The 16,441-nt window shown below is 40.5% G+C and overlaps 1 protein-coding gene and 1 non-coding gene across 2 annotated transcripts in view; both read right to left on the bottom strand.

Moving 5' to 3' along the window:
• The window catches only part of CGAS (cyclic GMP-AMP synthase), a 60,294-nt gene extending 47,016 nt beyond the window's left edge, over window positions 1-13,278 (bottom strand). The window contains exons 1-2 of the mRNA XM_037843387.1: window positions 12,532-13,278; window positions 6,975-7,194 (exon numbers count right to left, since the gene is read on the bottom strand). Of these exons, the coding sequence (XP_037699315.1) occupies window positions 6,975-7,194; window positions 12,532-13,185 (874 nt within the window). The 5' untranslated portion in view covers window positions 13,186-13,278. The remainder of the gene's footprint in view (window positions 1-6,974; window positions 7,195-12,531) is intronic.
• On the bottom strand, window positions 2,165-2,257 carry LOC119541029. The gene has a single exon (XR_005218165.1). It is a non-coding gene; the product is annotated as a small nucleolar RNA SNORA40 (small nucleolar RNA).
• Window positions 13,279-16,441: the final 3,163 nt, after the last annotated feature.

Here is a 16,441-nt window from a genome sequence, read left to right as displayed (position 1 = left end):
TCTCCACACACACCCATCTCTCTGCTGCCTTCGCAGCCAAAATTCTCTAAAGAGTTGACTACACACACTGTCTCCACAGCATCCCTGCCTTTTAGCTCTTCAACCTTTTGTGTCACCACCCCACTGAAATGGCTCTCGACAAAGTCACCTACAACCTCCACAAACTGAAGTCCAAATTCAATGGTTTTCTGGTTGCCAGGAGCATTCTAAACACTAACCACATCTTCTGCCAAATATTCATATTCTTCCTTTTGAGCCCCTTTCTAACCTCTAATAGGATCCTCTTTTTAACATGCTATCTGTTCCGGTTTGAATCTATTATGTCCCCCACAAAAGTCATGTTTTCTTTAATGCAATATTGTGGTAGCAGACTTATGAGTCTTGATTAGGGTGGGACATTTTGATTAGGTTATTTCCATGGAACTGTAGGTCAGACATTTTGATTAGATATTTCCATGGAGGTAAGGCCTGGCCTATTTCAGGTGGGTCCTGATTAGTTCACTGGAGTATGTAGGTATGTATGTATGTATATATTTACTTTGGTTGGGCAATTCATTTAACCTCCCTAGCCCTTGGTTCTATCATCTGTATAATGAGAAAAATACCTTCCCAACCATTGTACATTTCAAAGTTTGTGCATATAAAGGGGCATTCTGCTAAACATGTACTAGCTCTAGTTAAGTGTGGCCCCAAAGAGATAACAGCTGGAATTGCTCACCCCTGGGAATGATCAAGAATCACTGCATCTTGAAGACATAATGCTGAGCGAAATAAGCCAGGCACAAAAAGAGAAATATTATATGCTACCACTAATGTGAACTTTGAAAAATGTAAAACAAATGGTTTATAATGTAGAATGTAGGGGAACTAGCAATAGAGAGCAATTAAGGAAGGGGGAACAATAATCCAAGAAGAACAAGTAAGCTATTTAATGTTCTGGGGATGCCCAGGAATGACTATGGTCTGTTAATTTCTGATGGATATAGTAGGAACAAGTTCACAGAAATGTTGCTATATCAGGTAACTTTCTTGGGGTAAAGTAGGAACATGTTGGAAGTAAAGCAGTTATCTTAGGTTAGTTGTCTTTTTCTTACTCCCTTGTTATGGTCTCTTTGAAATGTTCTTTTATTGTATGTTTTTTTTTCTTTAATTTTTTTTTCATACAGTTGATTAAAAAAAAAAAAAGGAAAAAAAAAAAAAAAAGGAAAAAAATATGTAGAGCCCCCTTGAGGAGCCTGTGGAGAATGCAGGGGTATTGGCCTACCCCACCTCGATGGTTGCTAACATGACCACAGACATAGGGGACTGGTGGTTTGATGGGTTGAGCCCTCTACCATAGGTTTTACCCTTGGGAAGATGGTTGCTGCAAAGGAGAGGCTAGGCCTCCCTATAATTGTGCCTAAGAACCTCCTCCCGAATGCCTCTTTGTTGCTCAGATGTGGCCCTCTCTCTCTAGCTAAGCCAACTTGAAAGGTGAAATAACTGCCCTCCCCCCTACGTGGGATCAGACACCCAAGGGAGTGAATCTCCCTGGCAACGTGAAATATGACTCCCAGGGAGGAATGTAGACCTGGCATCGTGGGACGGAGAACATCTTGACCAAAAGAGGGATGTGAAAGGAAATGAAATAAGCTTCAGTGGCAGAGAGATTCCAAAAGGAGCCGAGAGTTCACTCTGGTGGGCACTCTTACGCACACTTTAGACAACCCTTTTTAGGTTCTAAAGAATTGGGGTAGCTGGTGGTGGATACCTGAAACTATCAAACTACAACCCAGAACCCATGAATCTCGAAGACAATTGTATAAAAATGTAGCTTATGAGGGGTGACAATGGGATTGGGAAAGCCATAAGGACCACACTCCACTTTGTCTAGTTTATGGATGGATGAGTAGAAAAACAGGGGAAGGAAACAAACAAACAAACAGACAAAGGTACCCAGTGTTCTTTTTTACTTCAATTGCTCTTTTTCACTTTAATTATTATTCTTGTTATTTTCGTGTGTGTGCTAATGAAGGTGTCAGGGATTGATTTCGGTGATGAATGTACAACTATGTAATGGTACTGTGAACAATCGAATATACGATTTGTTTTGTATGACTGCATGGTATGTGAATACATCTCAATAAAACGAAGATTAAAAAAAAAAGAATCACTGCAAGTGAATTATTTCTTTTTTTAAGGATTGCAAAAGAGGATTTATTTTTTGCACCTGTCTGTGGGTCTCTGTCCACAAATTAAACAAAACCACACAAGGGCCATTCATTTGTTCTTGTAAACAACAAATGAGGGTTAAGAATCACACCCAAAGTCAACTGGGCTCCATCATTTTTTTTTTTTTTTGCAATTAATAAAATGAAAATTTATTTTAAATGGTACAGCTTCTGACCAGGCTGAATCAAAGGGTACTCTAATTTCTAGCAAGCAGAAGGCCATACTGTTGTTGTTGTTGTTGTTGTTGTTGTTAACAGTTTTATTCACATACTATACAATCCGACACAGAGCCGACACAGATGCTGATGCTTGGAGATGCTTGGAGATACAGACAGAAGGATGTTTGGAGTTGCTAAGCTAGGAGAAGCAGCCCAGAGTTTTCCCCATAGAAGCTAAGAGAGGACCCCCAGAAGCTTAGAGAGAAAGAGTTTAGGAGAAAGAGCAAGGACGCAGAGGAGCTGAGAGAAAGGACCTAAGACAGACACCCAGAGACATTCTGGAGAAAGCCATTTTAAAACACAACCTGGGAGCAAAGGACCAGCAGATGCCAGCCACGTGCCTTCCCAGCTGACAGAGGTGTCTGGACACCATTGGTCTTTCTTCAGTGAAGGTATCCTCTTCTTGATGCATTAGTTTGGACACCTTTGTGGACTCAGAACTGTAAATTTGTAACCTAATAAACCCCCCTTATAAAAGCCAATCCATTCCTGGTATTTTGCATAATGGCTGCATTTGCAAAATCTGGAACAGATTTTGGTACCACAGAAGCGGCGTGCTGCTGAGTCTGCAAATACCAAACATGCTGGAATGGCTTTTTAAATGGAAAAGGGGATGACTGTGGAAGAATTGTGAGGCACTTGATAGAAAACACCTAGATTGCCTTGAAGAGACTGTTGGTAGAAATATGGACTCAAAAGATACTTCTGATGAAGCCTTAAACAGAAATGATGACTGTGTCTTTGCAGACTGGAAGATGGACAGTCTTTGTTTTGAAGTGGTGGAGAATTTGGCAAAATTGAGTCCTGGTGTTGGATGGAAGGCAGAATTTGAAAGCCATGAGCTCGGATACTTAGCTGAAGAGATCTCCAAACTAAATATCAAAAATGCAACCTGGCTGCTTCTTGCGGCTTATGGTAAAATGAGGGAGGAAAGAGAGAAGCTGAGAACTGAACTCTTGGGTACAAAGAAACCAGAAATTAATGGTCTGGAAAATTCTAGGCTTACAGAAAGTGAGACCCCAGAGGATAGTGCGCCACGTGAGGATTTAACAAAACCTGGAACCAGCCAGCCATTTCAGGACAAGCCAGGATTAGAGACGGAGTTATCCAGAAAGGATTTATGGAAAGTCCTATTGTCTGGGGGTTTTGACCCATGTATGCTGCATGCCAAGCTAACAAATGTTTTGTGAGATTTGTATAGATGGAACCACTGCCAGTAAAAGAGATGAAAAAGAAACAGATTAAAGGAAAAATTTCTTCAGAGAAGAACCATGAAAGGCAAGGTCTGAAGCCAAGAAATCTCAGGCAAGGAGAGCAGAGCAACCCATGCACATGGAAAGGATGAGTTTTCCCTGGGGGCAGAGAGCAGGCCTTCTGCCTCAATGCTCTGGAAGAGTGCTGCCACCCCAGGCCTCAGAAAGAGTAGAGCACATTCCCTGGGGGTTGGGGAGATTCTGGCCACCATCCCACTGTTTGGAGAGGGAAGAGCCTTTACCCTGGAGATGCAGAGTCCGGGTGGCATCCCTATGCTTGAGAATGGTGAGGCTGAGACAAAGGTGGTCTCCCCAATGTGTGGATATGTTGGAGCACTCACCCCAGCCTTTGGAGAGAAAAGGGCTGCCATGAAGGCCCTTGGAAAGGGTTGGACTCCTGCTCTCTCAAGCCCCGAGGATAAAACACCATTCTATAAATGACTCTCAGAATTTGAAGTTTGCCCTGTGGGTTTTAGGAGCTGTTTTGGTCCCATGACCTCTGTTTTCCTTCCAACTTCTCACTATGATAATGGGAACATTTATCCTATGATTGTCCCTCCTTTGTATTTTGGCAGCAGATAACTTGTTCTGAGTTTTCACAGGTCCACAGCCAGAGGGGAATGTTAGCACTTTGTACTTATCTATATTGTGATGGAATGAATATATTTTTGCATTTGGAAAGAACATGTCTTTTTGGGGTCCAGGGGGTAGGATGTTCTGGTTTGAATCTATTATGTCCCCCAAAAAAGCCATGTTCTTTAATGCAATCTTGTGGGGGCAGACTTACTAGTCTTGATTAGGATGGGATTTTTGATTAGGTTGTTTCCATGGAGACATGACTCACACAAATGTAGGTGAGACATTTTGATTAGCTAGTTCCATGATGGTGTGGCCCTGCCCTTTCAGGGTGGGTCTTGATTAGTACTTAAGAGAAGCTAAGAGCTGACACAAACACTGATGCTTGGAGATGCTTAGAGATGCAGACAGAAGGATGTTTGGAGATGCTAAGAGATGAAGCCCACAGATTTCCCCAGAGAAGCTGAGAGAGGACCCCCAGATATTTAGAAAGAAACATCCTGGGAAAAAGAAGCAAGGACACAGAGGAGCTCAGAGAGAAGAGCTAAGACAGATGCCCAGAGACATTTTAGAGAAAACCATTTTGAAATGCAACCTGGGAGCAAGGGACCAATAGATGCCAACGACGTGCCTTCCCAGCTGAGAGAGGTGTTCCAGACACCATTGGCCTTTCTTCATTGAAGGTATCCTCTTGTTGGTGCCTTAATTTGGACACCTTTGTGGCCTTAGAACAGTAAATTGTAACCTAACAAATCCCGTTTAAAAAAGCCAATCCATTCCTGGTATTTTGCATAATGGCAGCTTTTGCAAACCAGAACATTATGTAATATTGCAATTTGCCAGCCCCCCCCACGATCCCCAGCCCTCCTCATCCTTCTCACTTTGTTATACTTTTTTTCCATAGCAATTATCACCTTCTAGCATACAAGGTAATTATTTTTTTCTGTGTAATGTTAGTTGTATATCTCCACTCGGAAGATTATAAGCTACAGAAGGGTGAGAGTCTTCATCTATTTGTTCACTAATTTATCCCAAACTCCTATAAAACTGCCTGGTCAATTAGATGATCAATAAATATTTACTGAATTATCTAATTTATTGATAATTTATTAAGTATTATATAATAATCCTAATATTATTTACTATATAAATTCATTAATAATTATTTGATAAATCCATTCATCCATTCCTAATGCCATCAATATGTTGATAACTTCTAAATGTTTTTCTGCATCCCAAACATATCCTGTGAACTCCAAACCTGATACATCCACTGGGATGTATCCCTGGAATCCCTAGCCTAACATATCCAAGGCCAAACTCTTAACTCATTCTCCAGAATATATTCCACTTCATTCCTTCCATCTCAGAAAATGACAAAGCCAATCCACCCAGGTGCTCAAGCAGAAATCTGGGAGCCATTTTTAATTCAACCCTCTCCTTTACTGCCTACACTTAATCCAGGACAATCACTAGTATAGCCTGGATCTGTCTGCTTCTCTCCATTCCTAGCACCCACCTACATCCTATCTAAGCCACCATCATCTTTCACTGAACTATTACAATATTTTCTTTTCTAATCTCCCTACTTCCATTTTTGCCTTCTTATAATCTCTTTTCTATTGCAACCAAAGTAAACTTTTAGAAACACAAAGTCAATCATTACTCCCTAATTAAAATCTCTCAGTGGCTTCTCAATGCACATAGAATAAAATCCAAATTCCTTCTCAGGATCTACAAGTCCTTAGAAAATATGGCAACTAGTACCTCCTTTAACTTCATTTCATATCACTCTTCCCCGTGTCTCAGAGGCCTTGTGATGGATAGGTTCATGTGTCAATTTGGCCAGGTGATGGTGTCCAGGTGTCTGGTCAAGCAAGCACTGGCCTAACCATTACCACAAGGATATTTGTGGCTGGTTAATAAACCAGAAGACTGGTTTATTAAATCATCAGTTAATTGACTGTACCTGTGAATGATCACATCAATAAAGGGTGTGTCTTCCACAATGAGAGAATTCAATCAGCTGGATTTAATCCAATCAGTTGAAGACTTTTAAGGGAGAAAGAGAGAGAACCTTCACTTCTTCTTTAGCTAGCCAGCGTCTCCTGAGGAGTTCCTCGAATACCTTCATCAGAGTTGGACTGGTGCATCCTGCCCTAAGGAATTTGGACTAGTGCATCCCCATAGCTGTGTGAGACACTTTTATAAAATCTTACATTTACAGATATCTCTTGTTGGTTTTGTTTCCCTAGAGAACCCTAACTAATGCAGGCTTCTTCTTGTTCCTCGGGCTTGCCAAGCTCTTTTCTGCCTCAGGACTTGTTTCAAGCCCACCCCCCATCCCAATTGCTATCACTACTCCCAGTTCATTCCCTCCAGAGCACTCACTGCAATTTGTATTATATATTATTTACACTGTCTCCTTACTAGATTATAAACGTCAAGACGGGATCTCACCTGTTTTATTCAACCTTATATGTCCAGTGGCACTGGCAGCAGCTCAATGAATACTCAATGAAAACTGAAATGGAGCAAATCAACATTTAGGAAGAGTACCAAGAAAACATAGTGGAGTGAAACTAAGAGAAGAGTTTTTCTAGAAAGAGCTGGGAATCAACAGTCTGCTGCAGGGAAGTCAAGAAATATCAGAAGGGTACACTAGCAATTAGTAGGTACGATTAGACTCCTAATAATCAAAAGTCAAAAGTCTTACCTTCAATGTTTTTAATTTCTTCCTTGATGATTTTCCTAAATTTTGACAGCATCTTAGAAGCTGATAATATTTCCTCTTCTAAAAACTGACTCAGAGGGTTTCCTTTGGGATTTCTTTTGAACTTCACAAAGTAATAAGCACCACTGTTAGAATATTCTTCCAGCTGAACTCTGGAGACTTCCAGTTTAAACATGATATCAAATTCGTTAGGAGCAGAAATCTATAAAACAGTAAAAACAGCAGTGAAATGTTTCCTTGCAGATGTTTTCCAAGCTAACTTTCTCCTAAAAGTCTCCTTTGAAAAACAAAATTCCTAATATTTATACCCTCTGGGAGTAGGAATCGCAGCACTGGGAGCAGGTGGAAGGGTATTACTGGTTTTAGTTTGTAGCTTCTATTCTCAATTTTTTAAAAATATGGGCATACATTTTTACAATTAAAAATAATTGTAAATGACATATATAAGCTTTTAAAATTTATACTGGATATTTCTGAGGTTAAAGTTTAATAAAATTGAAGTCCTTTACTTCAAGATGTTATCTTTTATGCCACAAGACACACACTGTAGCCACCCTCCCTCCTATCACAAAGGTGTCAAAAGTGTGTGTAGTCACCTCCTGGGCAGGTGAGCAAGAGCAATCTCATGATGGTGGTTGGCCACTCAAGTGAGTGTGAGCTCCAAGTCATGCACTACGTTAGTGTTTCTGAATCACACCATTTGCAGGAGTGTCAAATAATCTTCTTATCCATCTTCACAAAAATAATTATAGCAATTACAATAAATGCTTATTTTTCCTATATTAAAAATGCCAGTAGCCTTCACTAGTTAAGAGTATGCTTTAAGTGCAGCTCTTTTACTGTACTGTTCAATACAGTAGTCAGAGTGTCTATTGGGCACGTGAAATTGGTTCATCCAAATTGAGACCAGAACCAAGGTAAAATACACTGGGAGTGACATCAGTAGGAATAATGGAGTATGAACATCTGAAAATCCACTCTTCCATAAAAGCTACAAGAACACAGGAAAAACTGTCAACTTCAACTTTTTCAGAACTCTGTAAACTAATCAAAGACTTGTAACAATCCAAGAAGTGTTTATTCAAGAAAATTGGCTGAATCTCAGTAAGAACAATAAGCTTTGTGGCATTCTATTCCCATCCCCAACACCCCAGAAGTCGTCTTCTTTCCGATTCCCTGTAAGTAATCCTCTAGAAAGGGTAACCACTATTCTGCCTTCAAATACCATATATTAGGTTTGCCTGTTTGGGAACATCATATAAACTGAATCATGTAGTATGTACTCTTTTATATTTGATCTTTCACTCAACATTATGTTTGTGAAAATTACCCATATTGTTGCATGTATCCAAAGTTTGTTCTTTTTCATTTGATGTAGTATTTCATTGAATTAGTGGAAGATACCAAAATATATTTCTTCACTCTGCTGATGTATGTTTGGGTTCTTTCCATGTTTTTAACTATTATAAATAACACTGTTCTGAACATTCTTCTATATGCCTTTTGGTGGACATGAGCACTCCTTTCTATTGTGTATATGGAATGGAATTCCTAGACCATACTTTTAACTTTAGAAGAAATTGCCAAATTTCTAGAGGTTGTCTTAGTTTCCAAAGGCTTCCATAACAAAGTATCACAAACTCAGTGGCTTAAAACAACAGAAATATATTGTCTCACAGTTCTTGAGGCTAGAAGTCCAAATCAAGGTGTCAGAAGGACTGTGCTTCTTCATGTTGGTAGGATCCTGGTGGTGGTATCCTGGCAATCTATGGCATGCTTTGACTTGTGGCATACTCAATCTCTGTCTCTGACACAATTGTCTTCTCTTTGTCTGAATTTCCTCTCCTTATAATGACACCAGTCATACTGAATTAGTGTCCACCCTAATCTAGCTTGGCCTCATCTTAATTAATAACATCTTCAAAGACCCTATTTCCAAATAGGATCTTATTGTAGGGAACCAAGTCTTTCATGTTACTTAGACCGTGTCCGGGGTGGCGGCCTGGAATGCTGGGCCGCAGGCCTTCATGGAATGCTATGTAGGCACACCTTGTAAAGATATGTGTCTTGTGACTATGACGACAACGTTTACCATTGTCCTGAACCTAGATTGTTCCTTCTGATATGCAACAGGATGTAAATATAGGTATCTGGTGGGCTCTGCGTGCCTTAGGACACTTAGCATATACTCTCTTATCTTCTGAAACAAATAAATAGCTGGAGCACAGGTGCATTAGCATCCACTTAGCACGAGATGCAGTGGGTCCCCTGCTCCCTTAATTCTTAACTTTGTGTCTGCGTCTCATTTCTGCGCCGCCCTGTCAGCAACATCTTCTTTCCAAATTTGAGAGACCAGGTGCTAGGACTTGAATATATCTTTTTGGGAAAAAAAAAAATCTATAACAGAGGTGGTACCAATTTTATCCGCCCATCATGAATGTAAGAAAGGTTCATTTGTTCCACCTATTCTCCAACACTTGGAATTGTCGAGTCTTTTTAAATGTTAGCTATACTATTGGATAGATTGTGGTAAAATCCTATCATAGTTTTAATTTGCATTTTCCTGATGACTAATGATATTGAGTTCTTTTCTATGCTTATTGCTATTTGGATGACCTACTAAAGTGTCTGCCCAAGTCTTTTGCCCATTTTTAAACTGGTTTGTCTATCATTTTCTTATTAATTTGTAGGTGTTCTTTATATATTCTGGTATGAGTACTTTATCAAATATACATATTGCAAATGTCTTCTCTCAGTCTGTGGCTTGTGTTTTCACTTTCTCAATGGTGGAAATCCAATTTATCTATCTTTTCTATTAAGGTTAGCAATATTAGTGTCCTATTTATGAAATATATACATACCTTAAGGTTATTAAGATATTCTTCTTAGCTTTCTTCTAGAAGCTTTACTGTTTTACGTTTCACATTCAAGTCTATGATACATCTCTAACCATCTGTATGATGTGAGGTAGGGATCAATGTTCGTGTTTTTCCCATATGGATATCCAGCTGACCCAGCATCATTTACTGAAAAGACCATCATTTACCCCATTGAACTGCATTACTGAGTATATTATGTATTATATTGAATTATTTGTGGGGGTCTATTTCTGTTGGCTTATTTGTCTTATTGCACCAGTACCACTGCTTAATTAGGATAGCTTTATAATAATTCTTGCTCTCTGGTAGGGTAAAACCACCAACATTGTTCTCCTTTAGAATTGCCTTGGCTGTACTAAGTCATTTGCATTTTCATATAAGTTTCACTGTCAGCTTGTCAATTTAAACAAAAAATGAATGGGATTCTTACTGAGATTGCACCAAATCTATTATAGCTCAATTTGGCGGAAACTGAACATGATATAACTTTCCATTTATTTAGTTCCTCTTCAAGTGTACTCAATTTTGTTTTCAAATTTTTATTGTGGCAACATATATAGAATTTAAAATTTCCCATTTTAACCACTTTCCATTGTACAATTCAATGGTATAATTACATTCACAATGTTGTTCAACCATCACCACTCTCCAATACCAAAACTTTTACATTACCCCCTGTTTTAGTTTCTTAAAGCTGCTGAAATGCAGATACCATAAAATGGGTTGGCTTTTACAATGGGAATTTATTAATTTACAAGCTTACAGTTCTGAAGTCATTAAAATGTCCAAATCAAGGCATCACCAAGATGATACCTGGACGACTCTGTCAGATGGCAAGGCACATGACAGCATCTGCTGGTGTCTCCCTTCTCTTCCAGGCTCCTTTGCTTCCAGTTTCTGGCTTCAGTGGCATCTTCTCTGTCTCTGTGTCTTTCTCTCTTAGCTTCTGTGTCTCTCTCCGAGCCTCTGTGTGTTTCATCCTCTTATAAAGGACTCCAAGCCTACTGAAATAACCCACTCAAATGGTCTCACCCACAATAGGTTTACACCCATGGGAATGGATTAGCTTTAAGAAAATGATCTTCTTGGGTCCATAAAGCCTCCAAACCATCACAACCCCAAACATAAACTGCATCCATTAAGCAGTAATTTCCTACCCTGCATGTATACCTTTTTTAGCTAGTAAAAAAAAATAATAATGTTTTAGATAAAACAAATTTATTGAACTTATTTCCATCAGTGTGATTTTAAAAAGGAGTGTGCATCTGATTGGAGACTGTTCTCTAAATGCCCTATTGTTCTCTAGTCTTAATAGTTTTCCTTTTCCTTTGGACCATCCATATAATTGAACTAAATTGATACTCACATAAGAATTATGCACAGCACACAGATAGTCTGATGAAAGTTTTGCTCACGTGGCTTTCAAGAAACTTTTAGATGGAATTATGAGTGGTTTTCAGTCTAAAAGAGTTTAAGATCCAAAGACCAGTACATACACTGTCTTTTTTTCCCATACACCGTCTTTTTTACAATAAACAAATATCACTAAGTCCACACCATTGAATTAAACAGCTGTAGAGGGTACAAACATTTCTGTGCAAACACTGCGACAACGTAATTTACGATCTAGGTGAGAAGCCAAATCAAAAATACATGAAACATTTAATCTCCACTGAAGGCTCCAGGTTAAATTCTTATCATGGAAATTAAATCTGACTTTGCTAGCCTGAAAAGACATGGGTCTTGAAAGAAATCACCCATCCTTTCTTCTGGGGCCCATTCATTCATTCATTCATTCACTTGAGTGCTTGCTATATGCTTAAGATTTAGAGATACAAAGATGCATAATTTTTGTCCTGTTCTTTCAACAGTTTATAATTCTAAAACCCTAAATCTAGAATTTTATTTAATCATTCTCTTTCCAGAGGAGAGCAGCTAGTTGAATAAAGCCAATATGCAACTCTAAAATAAATTACGATTACTTTATAAAGATATGTTATCAGACTCTATTGCTCTTCATGCTACACCCAAAATCTTACACAGAGGTAAAGGAAGCGCACAGCCCAGCTGCAACAAAACGGCCAAACTGGGCTAAAAACACAACCAAAGAAATCTGCCACTGCTCAGGTAGTAAGCTTGTTTCAGGTACCTACTCCTAAACATCAATTTATAGTGCAATGATTATTTTAATGATTTTAACCACCTGCAAACAAATAGAGCTGTGGGAAATATTTAAAAGCAATTGTATCACGTGTATTTAGGAGGTATGCTTTTTAATAACACCTGCAGAAGATTTTCTCTTAATTTTTTTTAACAACTCGCATTGAGCTTCCCATGACGTGTATCAGAAACGGGGAAGGGGACTGAAGATATTTTCCCTATGGAGTATATATCTCCTTCTTACAGGAAAAAGGTCTCTCAGATGTATTAATTTTGTGAAATTCCTCACAGACCACTCCAAATTATCCAAGTCAGAATTGACGTGGGACCTCACTCAACAATACCAAGTATATAGCTGGTATAAAAACTTAATACAGGTGTGCTTGCAAGAATGAATCTATACATTTGAATTCCTACCACAGCAGTGTCTTGAGAGTAGCTGGGGAGAGGGATGAGGAAGTTGGGGCCGGCCGGGCACGCCTGGGGAACCGGCAGCTCACCTTCACACGCTCGTAGTAGCTCCCTGTGCGCAGAAGCGCGACGCCTCTGAATTCAGACTCGCAGCTCTGCAGTCTCTTCAGCAGCTGGTCCACGATCCTGTTGACGACTTCAGCCGCCGCCGAGATTTCCTGGCTGTTCAGCTTCAACTTCTCCAGCACCGCCCGGGGCCACCAGCCCGCTTGCACCGCCTCCTTCCGGCCTAAGCTAGGGGCCCGGACCAGCAGGCCCTTGGGCCCTGGCTTGGGTTCCCGCTCCAGAGCCGAGGGCGCGCTCCCCTCGCGGCCAGATCCCGCTCTGGGAATGGGCGGCCCTGGGACTGCCAGGGCCGTAGGAGCCACCTGCCCGTCGACCGAGGCACCGCTGGCGGCCCCGAAGAACTGCGCATCTTCAGCGCCGACAGGTGCCTTCTTGGAGCGCGACCCGCGCGTACGGACCTGTGGCCTCTCCTGGCGGTCCGAGGCGGTCTTCTTCGGCAGGGATCCTGACTCCGTGGCGGGTTCGCGCCTCCCCGCGCTGGACTGAGCGGCCTCAGCGGTGGGCGGAAACTTTTTGGGGTCCGCCAGAGCGCGCCTCGCACTCCGCGCCGAGCCTTTGCCGGCGGGAGCTCCGGCCTTGGAAGCGGTCCGCGTCGACTTTCTGTGTTCAGGGTCCATGGCTGGCGCGCTCTGCTTCCGGAGAGGAGGAACCAGCTGGAGCGGTAAGAAATGAAACTTAAAAATCTGGCGGGAACGGAACTCAAGCGACGTCTGCAACCTGGAAGCACGCACTGAAAGGATACTCGCGCTGGGGGGGGTCACAGGGAGCCACGCCCGGCCGCGAAGGGAACGTCGCCTGGTCCCTCCTAGAGACGTGGGTTTTCTCACCTAACGAGGCGAGCGATGCCGCTGACTTTGGAGCCATACATACTTAACACAAGGGGAGGGAGGCAGGAAACTGTGCAGCGTAGTTTCTCGAGGACTTTGGTTGCCAAGCTCATTTGCTGGCATACTGTCTAAAAGAATTTTGAAAAACCACGTAACTTCTCACAGAGATTAAACTTTCCAGTGTAAGTTTGACTAAGGGTTTTGTTGTTGAATTAAGGCAAGTAGAAAATACCAGACCTTTACAGGATGAAATGAGGTGACGATTAGTGGTGATTGGAATAAACATTTCATTTTATTTGACTTATTTTGAAAGCACACAGAAATCTGTTTTTAATTGTGTAAAGTTTTTATCCATGAGTTTAATCCATTAGTTCTCTAATATATGTTAAAAAAAAAAACAGCTGTTACGTTTTAGTATACACATTTACTTTTCCTATACTCCTGCTCCCCCACCTTTTTGTTGTACTTGTTACAAATTATATCTCTATACATTGTATAAGCATAGATATATCATTACTTTTTATGCATTTACATTTTAAAACCTATAAGAAGTAGAAAGCGGAGTTACATGCCCCCAAAATATAATAGTACTGGCATTTATAATTACCCATATGGGGACCTTTACCAGAAGTCTTTATCTCTTCATGCTGTTTTGCACCACTGTCTAGCATCCTTTCCTTTCAGTCCAAAGAAAACCCTTTAGCATTGCTTGTAGGGAAGGTCTAGTGGTGATGAACTCCCTCAGGTTTTGTTTCTCTAAGAATGTCTTAATCTCTCCTCATTTTTGAAAGAAAGTCTTGCCAGACATAAAATTCTTGGCTGTTGTGCTAGTTCGGATGTATTACGTCCCCAAAACACCATGTTCTTTAATGCAATCTTGTGGGGACAGATGTATTAGTGTTGGTTAGGTTGGAATCTTTGGATTAGGTTGTTTCCATGGAGATGTGACCCACCCAACTGGGTAACACCTTTGACTAGATTATTTCCATGGAGGTCTGGCCCTGCTCATTCAGCATGGGTTTTGGTTAGTTTACTAGAGTATTTTAAAAGGAGCCACACAGGCCCAGACACTGCTGCAGCTTAGAGAGACATTTTGGAGATGGCTGTTGAAAGCAGACTTTTGCTGATGCTTTGGAGATACTAGCCCAGAGTTTACCTGGGAGAAACTGAGAGAACACCCCCAGACACCTAGAGAGAAACATCCTGGGAGAAAGCCATTTTGAAACCAGAACCCTGGAGCCAACCCCAGCCACGTGCCTTCCAAGCTAACAGGTTTTTCCGGGCACCAATGGCCATCCTTCAGTGAAGGTACCTAATTGTTGATGCCTTATCTTGGACACTTTATGGCCTTAAGACTGTAACTTTGTAACCAAATAACCCCCTTTATAAAAGCCAATCCATTTCTGGTATTTGGCATAATGGCAGCATTAGCAAACCGGAACAGCTGGCAATTGTTTTCTTTCAGCACATTAAATATTTCAATCCACTGCCTTCTTGCCACCAGGGTTGCTGATGAGAAATTAGCACTCAATCAAATTGGGACTACCTTGTACATAACTCTTTTCTCTTGTAGCTGTTCTCCCGCAGCTTTCAGAACTCTCTCCTTGTCCTTTGCATTTGACAGTTTGAATAATATATGATGGGGTGCATTTTTCTTCAAGTTTATCCTGTTTGGTGTTCCCTAGGCTTCTTGGATGTTTATAGTCATGTCTTTTGCTAATTTTTGGAAATTTTCTATCATTATCTCTTTTAATACTCTTCCTGCCCCTTTCTTTCTTTCTTCTCCTCCTGTGTCTCCCATGATGTATGGTATGCCAGATGTCCCTTAGGCTATTTTTCACTTTCTTTAATTCTTTTTTCTTTCTGCCCGTTAACCTTAATCATTTCACATGTCTTGTCTTCCAGATTACTGATTCTTTCTTCTGCCAGCTCCATTCTGCTGTTGAAATCCTCCTAGGAATTTTTCATTTCAATTGTTGTGGTCTTCAACTCCAGGAGTTCTGTTTGGTTCCTTTTTTAAAATTTCTTTCTCTTTATTGAGATTCGAATTTATTTATTCATCGTCTTCCTTGTATGCTTTAGTCCTTCCTCTGTGTTTTCTTTTATCTCCTTGATCATTTTTTTTTTTTTTAAGTCTTTGTCTGTTGTGTCCATAGTCCGGTCCTCTTCATTTATGGTTTCTGGATTTTTACCTTGTTCCTTTGTATGGGCGATCATTTCTTGTTTCTTTATTTGTCTTATAATCTTTTGTTGCCCTCTATATATTTCAATAATTTTAAAGTGTTAACTCTGGGATTTAGTCCCTGAACTGTCTGTTCCTTAAGTTTGTATCCAGATAGTGATATGACAGAGAATTCCTTGAGTGCCAGAAGCTAACAAAAACAAAGAAAACAAAGCAAAAAGCACTTTTCACAGTCTTTGCAAAGTGACTGTGCTTTGGCTAGTGGTTTCCTTCAGAGCTTAGCCTTCCTATCAAAAAGATCAGCATGAGGCAAATGCAAAATGCAGGGTCCTCTCTTATCTGAGCCTGCTGGGGTCTGATTCTTGTCCTGGGCAGGCTTATAGTTGCTGGTTTACAGGAAGTCAAATGACCCCTCTACTCTCTTTGAATTAGACTTTCACCCCTTCTTGGGTGCTCTATTGTATGACTTAAGGCAGGTAGTCCTTTGTCCCAGGCCCCCTCCACTGAATTGTTTTTCCTTTTTTTTCCCCTTGGCTTTTTTTTTTTTTTTAATAAATTCAAAGTTATAGGAACAGTTGCAAAAACAATACTAACCCCATACACAGAATTCCATCATACCCTGACCCCCTCCCCCAATAGCTCAATCAACCATCTTTAACGTGCTGTCCCATCGATATTTCTTTCCCTCCCTCCCTATCTATCATCCATCATCTATTGCTGTCTTATGAACATATGAGAGCTAGCTGCACACATCCTTGAACATACACTATAATTCACGTATACACTTTCCATGACCAAGAACATTCCTTTATGCAATCCCATTAAGTGCAGCTAAGAGGTACAAGAGATTCAACAATGATATGA

This window comes from Choloepus didactylus, chromosome 7 (assembly GCF_015220235.1).
Source record: "Choloepus didactylus isolate mChoDid1 chromosome 7, mChoDid1.pri, whole genome shotgun sequence".
Classification (NCBI taxonomy): Eukaryota; Metazoa; Chordata; class Mammalia; order Pilosa; family Megalonychidae; genus Choloepus; species Choloepus didactylus.
This window is presented reverse-complemented; position numbering and strand designations above follow the sequence as displayed.